The sequence below is a fragment of the Carassius gibelio genome, chromosome B19 (assembly GCF_023724105.1).
Source record: "Carassius gibelio isolate Cgi1373 ecotype wild population from Czech Republic chromosome B19, carGib1.2-hapl.c, whole genome shotgun sequence".
Classification (NCBI taxonomy): domain Eukaryota; kingdom Metazoa; phylum Chordata; class Actinopteri; order Cypriniformes; family Cyprinidae; genus Carassius; species Carassius gibelio.
Genome location: NC_068414.1, coordinates 24,374,976 through 24,392,041, shown reverse-complemented (window position 1 = coordinate 24,392,041; position 17,066 = coordinate 24,374,976). Strand labels below are relative to the sequence as shown.

The window sequence follows — 17,066 nt, the reverse complement described above, 5'->3', positions numbered from 1 at the left end:
AAGTTTTCTAATTATATTATTACTGTTTCTACTTATAATCTTGGTCAGCATATAATAATTGAAATAGTGGCTGTTACAATTTTTTTTTCGAGAAAATGCCCTCTTAAGATTCCAACCTTACAAACAATTTTTTAATTCAGTTACCACTAAAAGATTATTAACAGACTTTTTGTTTTTGGCCTCCTCGTGTTGGATGACATGTTAGTTTGTTTTGCTCTTTGGGCAGGGGGTTGTGCATGGGGGGGCATGTAGCGCTCACAGCGTGCCTCTGCAGCCGTTCCCGGTCCCCACACAAGTGTTATTCACATAGTGCCCAAATTGATGTCTCACCTTTTGCATTTGCGTGGCCTCGGCGAGAGTAAGGAGACGTCTAGGCCAAGGTGTTTGGCAGGCTTGGGATTTGAGCGTTTCAATGGGTGCTCATGTCTGTGTCGGGAGATAAAGTTATCTGTGTCGGGCACACACTGGGTCGGCTCCATCCTTCACGCAGACTCCTGAGTGGAGAGCGACGCCGGGAACTCTGTTTGGTAAAATGGAGGTGGTGTGGTGTTGGATACTAAAAGGGTTTGTTTCACACAGCAGCGACAAAGTGGATGAAAACGCTAATGCTGCTAATGACTCGCATCTTACCCGACACCACCTTCTCATCCTCCTCCTCCGCGTCCCCCGCTCCGTGCAGCAGGAGGCACAGCAAACCGAGACAAAGGTGAGCGCCTGACGGAGAATTGAGGACAAGAAGTGACGGTGTGAGTTGGGGATAATTGAAGTGGTTTTAAAGTTGCAGAAGTTATTATGTTTCTGCTTCAGACGTCCTCAAGATATAATCATTTAAATAGTGGCTGTAATAAAGGTTTGAGAAAATGTCCTTTTTTTGGGACAAAATTATTTTATTGAATTATCAGGGCATATTTAATTCTGTAGATGATATTTTTAAAGGGATGGTTCACTCAAAAATGAAAATTCCGTCAATAATTACTCCAAACCCGAAAGACCTTCGTTTATCTTCAGAATACAAGTTCAAATATTTTTGATGACATCTGAGAACTTTCATTCTGACCCTGCACAGACAGCAACCTAACTGACACGTTCATGGCCCTGAAACATCTAAATAGTCCATGGTTCAAACTTGTAACAAAGCTACAAAGAAAAGTGTCCAAAGAAAACCAAAATATTTTTAAAGTATTCTCATAACTTCACAACCACTGATGTCATTTAATGTTTAAATTGCATGATAAAATTGTCATCTTGAAAAGGTTGTGTGATTTTAAAAATACCAAACCCAAAAATAAGTTTTTCTTTTTCTTGCTTTCAGATGGCTTATTGCAATTTTATGCTATGCTAGAGCGTGTCACATGTAACTAGAAATGTGCCACTTAAACAATAATTATAGATGTGGTGATTGAGGAAACCATACAAGGTGTTAATTACATTATTGACATTTTGCATGTGCATATGAGGTCATCATCATTTTGAATATGGCAACATCATGATCAAACCATGTTTGTGACATATGGTGCAGCTGCTCTTTTAAAACAGCCTTATGCTTCTTGGTCGTTATATGATCATGATAAGCATCATTGGATGAAATGACTTCCATGTGACAGCTGGCCTTACAGTTAATGCCCATGCATTCACCACTTGACAGCCGACGTTGATGGTTCAAGGGCTTTTTTCAAAGGTAAACCCGTTTGATTTTGAGAAATTGGGGTGAAAGAAAATACAACAAGCTGAAATGCTTTTCTCATCAGTTTAGAGAGCTCCTTAATGCAGGTTATGCTCAACCAAGGGTAAGGTTTCATTTGCTGGAAAATGAACAAGAAATTACGATGCTTGAGTCAATAAAGATGTAAGATATAGAGTCCTGCCTTTCCTTTAAATGAGCCAATCATTTTTTCAAGTAATCATGGTTTTTCAGCTATAATGTGCATGGACATAAGATGGAGGAAGCTGAAGCATTCATAAGTTTTAGCCTGATTTGTTCTAAAGAAACAATTTAATACCCGTGTTGCCAAAAAAAGAAAACTATACTTTTGGCCCGGAATACCAATTGTTTTATATCGTTATGTGACCATAAAAATATCGAGACAGCTTTGCTATTGTGATATCACGATATTGATAATCCCTTTGTTTTTGGACCTACCACAGCCAGTACTGGTTATTGGAAACAAATAAATTATATTGTAGATGTGTTTCAGTTTCTGTAGTCTAAATCTATGAAGTGTGCGTAGGTCATTAGTAGCTAGCTACGTTTACATGGAAACTTTTTGCTTCCATCGGAATGAATTCATTCTGATTGACGAATCCGAACGTAGTGTATACATGAACGGTAAATAAAGTGATCGGGTTGATGTGTGCGTTTACATGTCACAAGCTTCTGATCGGATTTACTCTTTCGACATGCATGCACTGAATGAATATAGTGAGTTTCCCGCTGCAGTTTTAAAAAGCACACTTTATATTTATCTACTTCAGGTCTTAATTAGGCGACGACAAGCACGTGGACTGTTGTGCTGCTTAATTTTACTTTAGCAAAAAAAAAAGTAGTAAAAATGCCTCTTCCCGGGCTCAAAACTAGTCATCTGTTGATGAGAGTCTTAAACGAGGACAGGTGGGATGTGGTCGTGTTCCACTTTATAATGACAGGACACTTATTTTTGACACTTTATTCATCAGGAAGAACACCTCGTTCCACGCGTCATACGTCATTACGCAATTTCTACATGACTGTGCATGCACAGTACTTTCCAGTTTCAGTTTACAGTTTACATGTCCTCTCGCTCGCATTACAAAAGGGATAAACCACCCCTTACAATCTGATCGGAATTTTTGTTGCATCGAGCCAATTCAATCCGATTTACGTGTTCATGTGACATTTTTATTCTGATTGTGCTTCTAGTCCTATTACGATCAGATTAGAAGGGTCCATGTAAACACAGCTAGTGTTTCATGTGGCTTCGCTCCTGAATCTGAACACACACTGTTGAAGGAGCTAATTAGCATTAGCAGAAATAGCTTGTAAATGCTAGCTCTTTGTTAAAATCTCATATTCTGACTTAATAATGAGCTACTAACCAACATACTCATATCAGTGAAGAAAGATGAGAGCTCAAGATCCTAAAATTTCAAGAAATATACACAGTTTTAATAATGTATAAGCATTTGATCACAGTAACTCAAGCTGCTTTGGTAGTAGCAGTAGAAATGGGCCTTATGCTATTCTGCCAGGGGATCGTTTGCGGAAAACGGGAATTTACAGGACTGTGATTCTGTCAAGACATTGCAGAGTTGAGGCTGCCAGAGCAGATGCTTCAGCAGACGGAGTGTACAAACACAAGTCCATTTTTGGGTTGGTTTGTGGATCTAGGGCTTAATGTATTATGGTCTGTATGTGGAGAATTAGACATGGTGTGCAGTAACTTGCATTGTTGTCTAACTAGATGTTTCAAGACCAGAATCCTGATGAAAGTCAAAGTCTGAAAGACCAGATCCAGACCAAGACCGCAGACCTTTGAACTTTGCATGGTACTTTCAGATTGACTACTCCAGTCCCTCACAAAGTTTTTTTTATGAATCTTACATCAAATAAATCTTATCCACAACTAGTTTTGGGAATAGAGTTTTCTTTTTTTTTTTTGTAGTTCATGGGCTGTCCAAGACTTTATTCAAGGCTTTAATAGCTTATTCCTTGTTCTGGGAACATTCTAGTGATTCCTGGCAATAACACACCCTGTTTCTGGGGCACACTTGCGTCCACCCAACCCTAGTTTGTGTTCTCCAAGGGTACTTACTGACTTTGTTGGTCTTGTCTCATTGGCTGTACTCAACGCGAGTTGGCTGACTTGAGGGGTGCAGAGTTCTCCAAAGAAACGGGCTTATCGCCACAGGGGCCCCTCCCTGCCTTCCTCACCACAGGCCGTTCACTAGCATCAGAACACTGTGTGCTGTGTGTGATTCATGGTTTTATTTTTGTGGGACCCCTTGTGTCATAAAATAGGGCGTCTTTCTCGGCGCCTGACAGAAAGCGGCAACTAAGTGATGGATATGAGCTTCTCGCTGAGGTTCGCTTTGGTCATGCTCGGCAAGACATCAGAACCAGGTTATCTCTTTAACATCAGGGAATCAGACATCCTTCATACATCTCCCTTAAAGCCTGGATCCCTCATGTTCCCATTTTAGTTGTTCTGTCTTTTTTTCCCCTGCTGGCATCTTCTTAGGAATATACTCTTTGCATTCGTATTGGTTTCGGAAAACTTTTATGAGATTTTCAAAACAGTTTAAATAGCTCCTTTTTTCAAGGTAAAAAAAATATATAGATGTATATTTTTAACTGATGTCATGAATTCATTCATATGAGAAGACGCCACATGACATTTCACAGCCTGATCTAAACTTTTCTTTTCAAGAATAGGTAATTTAGTTTTTTTATATTTAGCAATTTAATGACCTTGATACGGACATAAAGGTGTGAGCGGTGCTCTATGATATCACCTGCTGTTTTATTCATATTTTTTGTGCATATTTCTTCATGTTGGTCATTTGCTCACCAGGGAAAAAAAAATCGAAATAAATAAAAATGAATACATGCTCTTTATTAGAAGAGATGTATTCATTCTTTCAAAGTCACAGTAAAAGCATTTATAATATTACAAAATATTTGTATTTCAGGAATAAATGTTTCTTTCATACTTTGTTCATCGAAAAATCTTGAAACAGCATTTTAAACAGCACAATTGTTTTTAACATTATGCAAATTAACACATTAGAATTACTGAAGGATTGTGTGACACTGAAATAATGGCTGCTAAAAAATTCTGCACTGTCAGCACAGAAATAATTACATTTTAAAATGTATTCAAACAGAAACTCTTTTTGATCATTTAAATTCATTCTTGTATATGAGCATATGAGACTTTCTTACAAAAATACTAAAATCATATGACTGCAAACTTTGGATCGGTAGCCTATGAATTGTAGTTTGAATAAACGAATGGATAAAATAAAATGAACAATCTCATTGACCCAAGAAGCTTTGATATATGGTGACCTTCAACCTTCTAGCTTCTCTGGTTTTAAGCAATAGCTGTCACATGTATATCTGCAGCGTTTCTGCACATCTTGTTTGACTGATGCATCTCTTTGTTGTTCTTTCCATCACAGTGCTCACACCCTTTGATTTATGACTATGATGTTGAATCAAAATAATAAATATAACTAGATCAAAGAACAGCAGTAAAGGGGATGTAAGAACACACAGACAGCAGACACGCACCTCTTCCAGTCGAGCTTACAGAGCCCACCAGGGAGATGTCGATCTTCTTTAGCTCTCTTTCCTTCTCCATCTCTTCAGGGCAGAAGCAATGCCTTGCTGCTCAGCGGAAATATGATTGACAGATTGGTGTAGATGATTTCTCTGGTGTAATTAGGAGGCAGGGACCATGGAGTAACGGAGAGAGAGCTTCCTGAGGGGCGTAGCGGGCACCGAGGCGGTCAGATAGCTGAAGGGGTTACAACAGCTTAGTTCAGCTTGCCTAGCAGAGAGAAAGGCCTTGGGATGTGATGTTATTAAGCGTTGGGATGTATTGACACTGTGTCTTTGTTGAGAGACATGTACGGGCCGTGTCAAGCTTAAGACCTTCGCCAAACAGCCAGGAATGTCTCCTGTTTGATTAAGAATTGATGCTGTATTTTATGAATTATGGAAACCAGTAGCAGGCTTGTTTGTTTTATTTGCCCTGCTTATTACTTGCTTGTTTGTGTGTTTACATGTGTGTGTCGGTGATTGCCTGCACATCATACAGATTTACAAGTAGAGGTTCTGGTTTATTTAGGACATGACCAGAAAAAGTGCTTACGCTAGATGGCGCTATAGCTCTTTAGCTAAACGCCAGCTTTCTATGTACCGCTTGTGCTTGTTTTTTTTTTTTTTTTTTTTTTTTGAAAAGCATGAACAGTGTCTTTAATGCTTCACATCCTTGTTTAGATCGGTACTAAGTGCAAGTATGACTTCAGCTTTGACAGGTCTGCTATTTCTGCTGCTGAGAGTTCTTATCAAAGGACGAACGTAGAAGAACACAGTAGACCGTAAATGCATAACGGCTCGTGTGACGTTAGCTGTGGAATTGCAGGCTTAAGAGACAGGAGAAGTGCGTGAAGAAAACCAAAGGTCAAAGTTTTTTGAGCTCTGGGGATATATTTATTGCTGGAGAAGCCGTTTTGAAGTCAATATAGGCTAAAGCTTGTAGTATAGAATCAGAAACCCATGCCTGTTAATTCTAATGAGTTTGTGACATCCTAACAGGAACTAACAGGAACCTGATTTATGATGTTCATTTTTAAATAGCTCATATATATATATTCCTCTATGAAAAAAAAGTCAGCATTGGATACAGAAATAAGGATTTTTTGAGCTTGAAATATCCTTTTTTTTTAAATCACAATTTTTTTGTGTGTTCTACAGAAAAAAGCAAGTTCTACAAGTTTTAAACGATAAGAGAGGATGTAAATGATGGCAGGATTTTCTACAGATGAACAATTTATTGACAACGTACTGGTTATTAAGATGTTTTTTAATTTATTGCTGTGTTTTTGCATTAAGCTTTGCTGTCTTCTAATGTTTAGTTATTTTTAAAAACTGCAAATTTAGTAACACTGTAAATGTAATCTTAAGCTTATCCCAAAATAATAATCAGTTTATTTGTTAAGAGAAATACTTAAAATATATATAATAAATACGTTACTTCACCAAGCAAGAAATAAATCGATTAATACATGACATTATAGTCTAAGTTTTATGTTAAAATTCATTGTAAAATAATTTATTTTCTTTTGAACTTTCTATTAATCAAAGAATTACAAAAAATATATATGATGGTTTTTACATAAATCTTAAGCAGAAAAATGTTTTTAACACACACACACACACACACATATATATTTAACAAATACAAAAATTAAAGCACCAAATAAGCATGTTTTTACTGTATTTTTGATTAAATAAATGCAGCTTTTGTGAGACTAAAAACTACATGTTTAAAGCCTTACCAATCTCAAATTTTTGTAGTATTTTATATGTATTTTCATTTTTTATTTATTTAGACAAAGTATAGAATTTTACTGTGCATGGGCTATTTATTAGCTGCCGGTAATATGAAAATAATACTGGTATTTCTTGAATTTTCATTTTGGGTGACCTACCGCATTAAGTGTGCTGAGATCTTGAATTTGCATGCCTTTCGGGGAAGTAGATCTTCACACATTTTTCTGGGCTATCCTACCCTGTTGCAGAGACCTGACAAGCTGTCACTGTCTGAATTTATCTAACAAGTCTGTGAGACAGGAGCCATGTAAAAGAAATGAAGAAAAGGACCAAGAGATCGAGACGGGAGTGTAGAGGGAACAAGAGTGAGATGGCTCCTCTCATTAGTACTCCAGGTGCTGGGCTGTAGCATCTGTCCCAGGTTTCAGCGTGTGGAGAACTTGCCTGCAGATGACATGTGTCACCTGTGATCCTGTCCTCATTTATCCAGGACACGATAAAGCGACACATCTGTATAAAAAAGAAGGAAAAAAAACACTAGTTCTGCAGGTTCATTTTGCACATTTTATTCAGCCAATAAATGTTTAAATAATCATCATTGTTCATTTGTTGATAATCAGTGAATAATTATCACCAGTTATCTTTCAAAATGTTCTATTTTATAGACGAAAAACCGGTTGTTTTGCATATTCTGAACATTTTATTCAGCCAGTAAATCTTTCAGTGAAAATTATTCATTTGTTGATAAGCTTTGAATATTTATCGCCAATTATCATTACAAATGTTCTATTTTATTAAGAAAAAGGGGTTATTTTGCATATTTTTAACACATCATCCATCCAGTAAATGTTATATTTATAATTACTATGCATTTGTTTACCACTGAATTTCTATCACTAATTATTATTTAAAATGTCCTATTTTATAAGAAAATGAATAGCTTCTCAGACATAATGATACTTTTCATCAGTATCTAAAATAAAATACATTCAAGCCTATCCCAGAATTATTGTGCTCCCTGTCCCAAATGCCGCACTTGATGTGGATTTGCGGCCATGGGGCGTCCCGTTTGACATTTTAAGGTGCTCACGAATGGCACAATGTGCCCTTTTGCATTGATGTGGTCTTCACAGCGGACTATTACCCAGTAGGCCATTTTACAAAGTGTAGACTCTGGTGCCATTTGGGATGGGGCCTATGTGAGCTGAACCTTTCCATAAACCAGTGGCCCCAGTGTCTCACTGAGCTGATTAGCACAACACAGGCCTGGTTTTAATATATATATATATATATATATATATATATACGCCTTTACGCCCGTCCTCTGCATGGCACTGAAGGATTGAGAGAAATTCACATGGTGAGCTGTCATGTTGAGTCATTAGTATTAGAATTAAATTTAGTTTGAGGTTGTGTTAAGGTTACTTTAAGATGACTATATAGTTGTAAATGATATGAGACTGTTCCTGTAAAAGTAAGATTCTGGGATGGAAAGTACTTTTTGGTTTCCTTTTAGCTAATTTGGATACAAAACATATAAACAAAAATACAACTTTTATGTATATAAGTGAATCACCACCATAATATGGTTAACAAGGCGTTTCTTTTGGATTACTAACATGTTTTGAGTGGCTTTTATCATGTTGCTAACATGTTGAGTGGTTGTTTGTGTTGTCATAATACAGTATGACAGGTTAAATAAAAATAACTGAACATTTAAATAAAATAAAGCAATACAGAAAAAAATGATTGAATGTATTTTACAAAGATTAAAGTGCAAAGGAGTTATAAAGACCAATAGGTGGTACTTTACAATAAAGTCTCATGAGTTAACCTTAGTTATTGCATAAACATTAACAATGAGCCATAGATACATTTGTTACAGAAGTTATTAGTCATTGTTAAAAAAAGATACAACTTCATTAAATAACACGGTTGCAAATTTTGATTTTAACATTGTGTTGTTAAATATTGGAATTACCTAAGATTAATGAATGTTTAGATTAAAATGTTTGGGAGTTTGTTTACTAATGAATTAACTAATGTAAACTAATGAAGCCCTAATATGTGTGTGTGTGTGTGTGTATGTATGTGTGTGTGTGTGTGTGTGTGTGTGTGTATATATATATATATATATATATATATATATATATATATATATATATATATATATATATATATATATATATATATATATATGTATATGTGACCAAACAATGAAGAATCAAACAATAATTAGGGCATGTTGTAGTCCAGATTAAACTTTTTTTTTTGTAAAAAGTTGCCAACCACAGTCAGCGATTTTGATGATTTTCACTAAAAAGTTATGGCTTCCAGTATATTTTGCTGTATTAATATTTAAATGTTTAAAGTTTTACTTTTAAAAAAACCAACAAAAAAAAAGTTTTATCGGTCAATGCTTATAGCATTCTTTTTTTTTTTTACACTTAAATATAGGTAGGTTTCATAAAAAGTTATAGTTTTGAGCAAAAAGGTGAGAAAATTAATTTTTTATAAAAAAACTACATCTGTATAATATTCATTAGTATTATCAAAGCATTAATCCAGTAAATCACGTTTATCAATAGCACCAAAGCTTGCACAAACATAACATTACCACTTCCTGGATCAACATTTTACTCCGTAACATCATGCGGTTTTCATTTATATGCTGTCTATCGCTGATGATTGCATAATTTTTAATATGCATCTGTTTACATAAGAGATTGCTCGTTTCTCCGTCCTGTTCATGTGTGTTTTGGTCCCACTTTATATTAGGTGGCCTTAACTACTATGTGCAATATGTACAATGTACTTATACATTGTATTGTAAAACACTTTTGCTGCTATTGAGGTGGGATAGGGGTAAGGTTAGGGAGAGGTTTGGAGGTATGGGTAAGTTTAAGGGTGGGTTAAGGTGTAAAGTATGGTTCAATAGTGTAATTATAAATGTAATTACAGAAATTAAATACAGATGTAATTACATGTCGTTTTTTTTTAAAATATAAGTACAATGTAAAAACATGTATGTACACAATAAGTACATTGTACTTATTACATTGTACTAAATTATTAATTAAAATGTAATTACATAGTAGTTAAGGCCACTTAATATAAAGTGGGTCCTGTGTTTTTGTTCAGGAGGTTTTGTAATTGTTCAGAAGATGTGTAATTAAAAACTTGTCTTTGGCGGGGAAACGTTGTCTTCTAAAAGACTAGATAACTCGTCAATGGCGGGGAAGGAGTTAAGTCTAAATATTTAAGTAGCCTGTTTGGCGCTGTGATGAACACCATAGCGAATACACATATCTGAATGGCTTTTTAAAAGCAATTTAAATATGTTTCAGAAACAAAGTAGCATTTGTTTATGGGGTTTCCAGGGTAACAGCTGCATTTGTGCTGTTCAGCGCCATCTGTTGTCAGAGAGTGAAAGTGCACTTGTGCATTTAACCAGTTGATGTGAAAAATATTCTTAAAATGCACTCAAAATTCAGAATAATTTGTAATAATTTATTATTATTTGTATTTTGAAGTGCCCACGATGACAATATTGTGCATATTCATTATCGTGATATATCGCATTACCGAATACCGGCACTTGTCTAGAATATCATATTCATAGTTTTATGGTTTGCTAGGTGAAAATTGTTAGTCCAGTTTGCTTGGAATATAGCACATTTTTCTGTAACAAGCCGCATGATTCAAGTACAGACAAAAGCAGTGGCTATTATATTTACACAACCCAAAATACACTCTGCCTTACTACTTTGACCTTGAGGTGATAAAGAGTGATGATGCTGTTCCTTTTAATTTGACGTCTTTGATCATTTCTTTTTTTGGTTCTACCTTAACATTAGCATTTTGAAATCGAGCCGCCAACATTGCTGTACAGTTCTGCCATTTTTAGTCCTCCTTTTTTTCTGTTTGTAACCCACAACATTTGAAGTGTCCACAGAAGAAGTCAAAAAGTTAATACGAGGTCTCAGATCGTGAAAAAAAAAAAAAACAAATCTTCCATGCAAAAAATCTGTTGGGTTTGGCCTTGGCTTTTTTTTTTTAGGGTGGTGTTTTTTTTCTGTATGAAAATCCATCTAATTACAGGATCCCATCAGCAAGACTCTCATTATCTTGTTTTTTGTTTTGTTGTTTCATGTGTTTTAGGGGGTTTGGGTTTGTTCGTTTTGTCTCTCTTTTTCTTTTTACATCTTTTCTGTTTTTTTTTTCTTCTTCTTTATTCTCATGCAACTCATTTGTCCTTGCAAATTCTGGTTTGTGGTTTAAAAACTGTCCCGTGTACTGGAATGCACACAATTTTCACTGCTTTTGAAGTCCGTTTTGCATCCACTCTAAAAGACTCATTTGTTTTCATCCCCTCCAACCCTCTTTTCACACACATTTCCTTTTAGAGAGCCCCCCCCCCCCCCCCAAAGGATCAACCATTTGATTAGTTTTAATTTTTTGAGTTACTGTTGCCTTCCATCCTACGGCTAGTCTTCATATCGCAGATGTTTTCTCATGAGAGTGGACCACTTCTTATTTAATGTACCTTATGAGACACACTGGCTGTTTTAATAAAATGAAGACCCTTGTTATGTTCATTCTCAACGTCTTTCCTCTGTTAATAATCCTGCTATCTCCCTTTTGCATTCGGGATAAAACTGAATGGCCTTTGAATTGTCAGAGGAGGTATTTTCGGGACATCAGGATTCTGGCTTGGCACACGAGAGTGGAAATTGTTGTCCAGCTAAGCCGAGGAGTTAATGTGTCTGTGTTCGTACATTTATCGCTGTCTGTAGTACCAAATCTGGCCGTGTTTGGGTCGAAGTTTCCAGGGTTGACAGGAAGCCCAGTGCTCCGTAAGTGCATGTCTGTCCTGAAAGTTTGTGTACTTGCACAGATATTTCTGTGATCTTACTGTACACTAGGGATGGACAAATATGAGTTTTCTTAGCCCTCTACAACATGCCCTTTGCAAGAGAATTTTAAGACTCTTGGGCTCGGCCAATTTATTATCAGCTTGTCAAAATATTCTTTTTAGTAACATTGACCTATTGTGTATCTTCTTTGCGTTTTTTTACACTCACTTTGTTGATCATTCGGTCACATACAAGCTGTTGAGTTTAATTACAGAGCATAACTCTTTCTTCCAGACAGAAATGTAATGTTTAATATCAATTCACTATGCTACAGTATTAAACAGTGCATCACTGGCTATACTTACAGTGAGACTGGACTGCTAACAGAGCACTTGAATGTCCAAGACTTCGAATCCATTTCATTTAAGCATTAAAACCCCCATCGAGGTTGTCTGAGTTCTGTCAGAGAGGGTCTTTGCTCAAAAGCTCATGGTGCATATGCTAGAAAAGAAAAAGATGTGTTTTTACATGACAGCGGAGCACAGACGATTTATACACTGAGCATGAACAGACTGCTATTTAATCATTTGTGGATTCAAATAAGATTACCTTGATCTTCCTTTGGTTTTCCTCAGTTATCGTAACTTTATCCTAAAATCCTTCTGAATATTAAGGCATCCAGATGCTATTGTGCTAAATTGTGAATATAGGTTTTAAAGTTTTGTTTAACAGGATATTGATGCTGTCTTTTCATATTGCTGAAGTGTTCAGTGACCACAGGATGTAAATCAAGATGAAATAAACCTAATGTTAAAAATACTTAACTTAATTTTCTGAAATGATTTTCTAAAATAATAATGATAGAATATATATATATATATATATATATATATATATATATATATATATATATATATATATATATATATGTATATATATATATATATATATGTATATATATATATATATATATATATATATATATATATATATATATGTATATATATATATATATATATATATATATATATATATATATATATATATGTATATATATATATATATATATATATATATATATATATTTGTTGAATATTGGTCCCCAGGTTCCAGGGCAGGCGAATTATTACCCTTAACAGCTTTTTAACTGACAATTAAACAAAGCGGGCATGATTTTATCTGTATAATATTTTCCCTCTCAATGCACTTTGCATGTCCTTGTTGTTTGTTGTGACTGTGACCTATTATTGTTCAGGTGAAGAGCTGCTCAGAGCAACACATAATGAGAGAGACAATAATCGTCAAGCAAAATGTGCAATTGAGAAATAACATCATGCCTTCTCCCTCATCCTGATGCCATTTATCTCTCTTTTCTCTTGTAGTTCAGTATCAGATGGAGATGATGAGAAGTTTGTGCCATGTAAACATTGATCATCTTCATGTGGGTTGGTGTCAGTCAACTTTCTATGGTTCTTTTGTCAGCCGGGCCCTTCTGGTCTCTCAGTTCAGCTACACGCCATCGAAGAGTCAGTTTTGCTTATATATGGTAGGTTACGCTCAAACTTTGTCTCTGTAAGGCAGAATGTGCATATTAAATGTTTGTCCATATCCTTTTTGGAAATAATTTTTAATTTTAAATTTAATTTTTGACGATTTATTTCCGCTATTTAAAAAGCTCCTAGAACAGAACAATTTCATTACTTTTTTCCCAATGAAATTGTTTTATTATCCACAGCAAACACATTTTCGTTTTCCCAGTTTGTCAACTAAAAATGCATAAATGTGCATAGAAATTTATTATTTCAATATCAGCAGATTTTTTTTTTTTTTTAAATAAATGCTGTTCTTTTAAACTTTTTATTGACGAAACAATCTTGAAAATGTATCACAATTTCCACAAAAATACTAAGCAGCTCAACTGTTTTCAACTTTTGCAATAACAAGACATGTTTATTGATTGAGACTCATTTTGTTTTCTACTAACGTTTGTGATCCTGGACCACAAAACCTGTCTTAAATAGCACTGGTATATTTGTAGCAAAAGACAAAACTTTTAGCGTTTTTTCTTTTATCCCACAGATCATTAGGATATTGAATAAAGTATTTATTTTTTACATTTCCTATCGTAAATATATAAGAACTTTATATATAATATATAAAATATATATAATATATAAAAATATATAAAACCTAAATATATAAAAACATTGTCCTATCCCAACAAACCATACATCAATTGAATGCTTAATATTCAGCTTTCAGATGATGAATGTGTAAATCTCAATAAATTTTGTGGTCCAGGGTCACATTTTACAGACATTCAAAAAATATCATGGTCTACATTTCTAAGAAGACAATGACCAACATTTTGCAATTCATCACATGCTTTCGTGTTAAGGTGGACATGAATAAACTTATATTCACTGTCCAATTTCCGAAATGACTAAAAAGGTTAAGAACTTTACCAGTATTTCCAGTAAATCTTTTGGATTATTCGAATAATGGGAAAAGGATGTGCATATACAGTATAAACATTGTGTCTCAGGTATGTAGCTGTCCTTTCTGGTATCACCTTGCTCTTTGCTTTTTTTTCCTCTGGACTTCCCTATCTCTATTTCTGTTGTACATGCTTGCGCGCACACACACACACACACACACACACCCCTCACCCACTGCTTTGCTCTATCACTTTCCCTTCTCTCTCTCTCTCCGCCTCTCTCTTCCCCATCGTTTCTTGGCTGTGGACAGCATTCCCCCCTTGTGTAAACAGGAGGCTGGTGTGCGTAGCGGGCCCGGCAGCAGCCTCGTCTAGACAGGGTTTCCTCCCCTCTGTTTATTTAGCCTGCTATCGCAGAGCTGATGTGTACCTTCAGGAGTGGATTCAGGACCCGGACACCCCCTTATCCACCGGCGCAGACACCACCCATCCCAGATGTTGATGGGCCGATGGCGGCACGAGGGCGGAGGAATCGTCAGACAAGCTGCATTAACAGCAGCCAGATCTGTTTCCCTGAACACACACAAACAAAGGTTGTACTCCTCCACTCGCCCACCTAACTGGGACAGCAGCGGCGTAAACACACTCTGATTCCAGTGCGGATTTGGATGAAAACGTAAACATAAAACTTTGACTGTTCCTCGCTCCCCTCCTTCATTCACGCCCCCTGTCCGTTTCTCAGTCCCGTGGTCCACGCTGTCTGTAACTTTCCTCAGACGTCCCCCTCAGGCCAGATGTGGATCCCTATCAGAGTGTTTGTTCAGTCTCCTCCTTGTGGTGGCAAGCAGGCGCTCCTCACTAAAAATATATCAGACACCTAGCAGCTGCCAGAAACCCCACCCTGCACCAAGCACACTCTCCACATGAACAATGAAAGCATTCAGAGGGCCAATGGGTCCACAAACTGTGAGACTTGATAGAAATGGTCTCATATGTACTCCTGGCTCTCAGGTACTAGGTGTTTTATATATATATATATATATATATATATATATATATATATATATATATATATATATATATATATATATATATATATATATATATATAAGGACATATAGTGGAGTTGAGGCCACTAGTGAATTTTTTTCTGCCGCATCATGTCATTTTATGGCATTCAGTTTCTAGTATTTGTAGTATATTTCTATACAAAGTTGTGTCCGAAATTTTATATCAATCCAAATAATTCTTTACGGATTATATTACAGTGCTATATTCTCATTATCATTCTATAATACATTACACAAGTCAGAGATTTTGGTGTGTGGTGGCACCCTAGAAACCACCTAGCAATACACTAAAAACCACTCAAAATTTTAGAAACCACAATGCAACACTTAAAAACCTCTTTGAGCATCACAGTGACCAGCACCAGTCACAATCTGTGCAGATCTATTTTCCTTATGCCCTTTGTTTATTTCTGTATTTGTGTTTTGTTTTTGTAATTTCAAGTTGTGTACACTGTTGTTGCAAAAGGCATTCAGAAGTGGTGCTTAAATACATTATTGATTCAGTCCACTCCATTTCAACAGGGACTTGGAGAAGACTAACTGAATCTTACCTGTGTCTAAGCAGATCTTGAGATCTCCTTGAGTTGTTTTAGATTGCCATTTTTATGTCATTTGGGGAGTTTCAAGATCATCTTTCCACGGTGTCTAAATGCATTTAATATCAGAACAGAACCGTGCTATAAATCCTGTCTTTGGATAATGGATAACGGACAGAGCTGACTGGCAAGTTTTGCCCATCTTCGACAGAACATTAATGATTTTATTTTTTTTTTTACACTCAAAATGTCAGCCTTCTGTCAGTGAGATTAATCCACTTTGACTGGCTGACAGTTCTGTTCCCTTGGTAGATTAACGTATACTGCATCTTTTCAAACTTCATATCTTCAATTTGACCTTTCATACGGTTGTCAAAACAGCCTTTACTGCCTTTTGTATTTTGGTTTTGCTACAGTGTTTATTGTTTTTGAAGCTTATAGATAGTACCCTGTGTTGAGCAAGTCAGAACACTTTGGTTGGTTTGCTATCTTCAGAAAGACTATCTATGTTTTGCCTTTGGTTCTGTTTCTCTGTTAGATCCCATCAAGACAGCCCGGGGTTCTGTGTGCTTGAAAGCCTACAGGTTGTCCCCAAAACTCATGGAGATCTGTAAAGAGAAGGACTTCTCAGCAGATGGGTAAGCCTTTCAATCAATGAATTTAATTCAGATGGAGTAATGTGTGGGTGTGTATGTGTGTGAGTGACTTAGTGTATATATATATATATATATATATATATATATATATATATATATATATATATATATATAGATAGATAGATAGATAGATTACACATAGATAATTATGTGTGTTCATAATTATTATGTACGTAAGCTGATATTCTGGTAATTTTTTTTCCCCAAGCACATTTTACCAGTTCCCAACCACATTAATCTTAATAACTACCAGTCATTTTGCATGTAATAATTTATAAGTGATATATAATTGTTAACAAAGACTGGTTGTGAAAATGCCTTATACCATGGTATGTATAATTATTAAGCAGGTTATAAATGACTAAATACAAAAGTAGTAATTGTCAGATTCATGTAATTGGAAATTGTAAATGTGCTTAGACAAAACAATATGACCAGAATATCAAATGTGTGTGTGTGTGTGTGTGTGTGTATG

The 17,066-nt window shown here is 35.6% G+C and overlaps 2 protein-coding genes across 2 annotated transcripts in view; one reads left to right on the top strand and one right to left on the bottom strand.

Annotated features, from left to right (window-relative positions):
• The window catches only part of vps28 (VPS28 subunit of ESCRT-I), a 254,667-nt gene that overhangs the window by 125,738 nt on the left and 111,863 nt on the right, over nucleotides 1–17,066 (bottom strand). The gene's annotated exons all lie outside the window — the stretch shown is intronic.
• Nucleotides 1–17,066, top strand: part of eif3hb (eukaryotic translation initiation factor 3, subunit H, b) — a 63,002-nt gene that overhangs the window by 10,500 nt on the left and 35,436 nt on the right. The window contains 3 exon segments of the mRNA XM_052585201.1: nucleotides 13,275–13,400; nucleotides 13,403–13,438; nucleotides 16,474–16,573. Coding sequence (XP_052441161.1) covers nucleotides 13,275–13,400; nucleotides 13,403–13,438; nucleotides 16,474–16,573 — 262 coding nt within the window.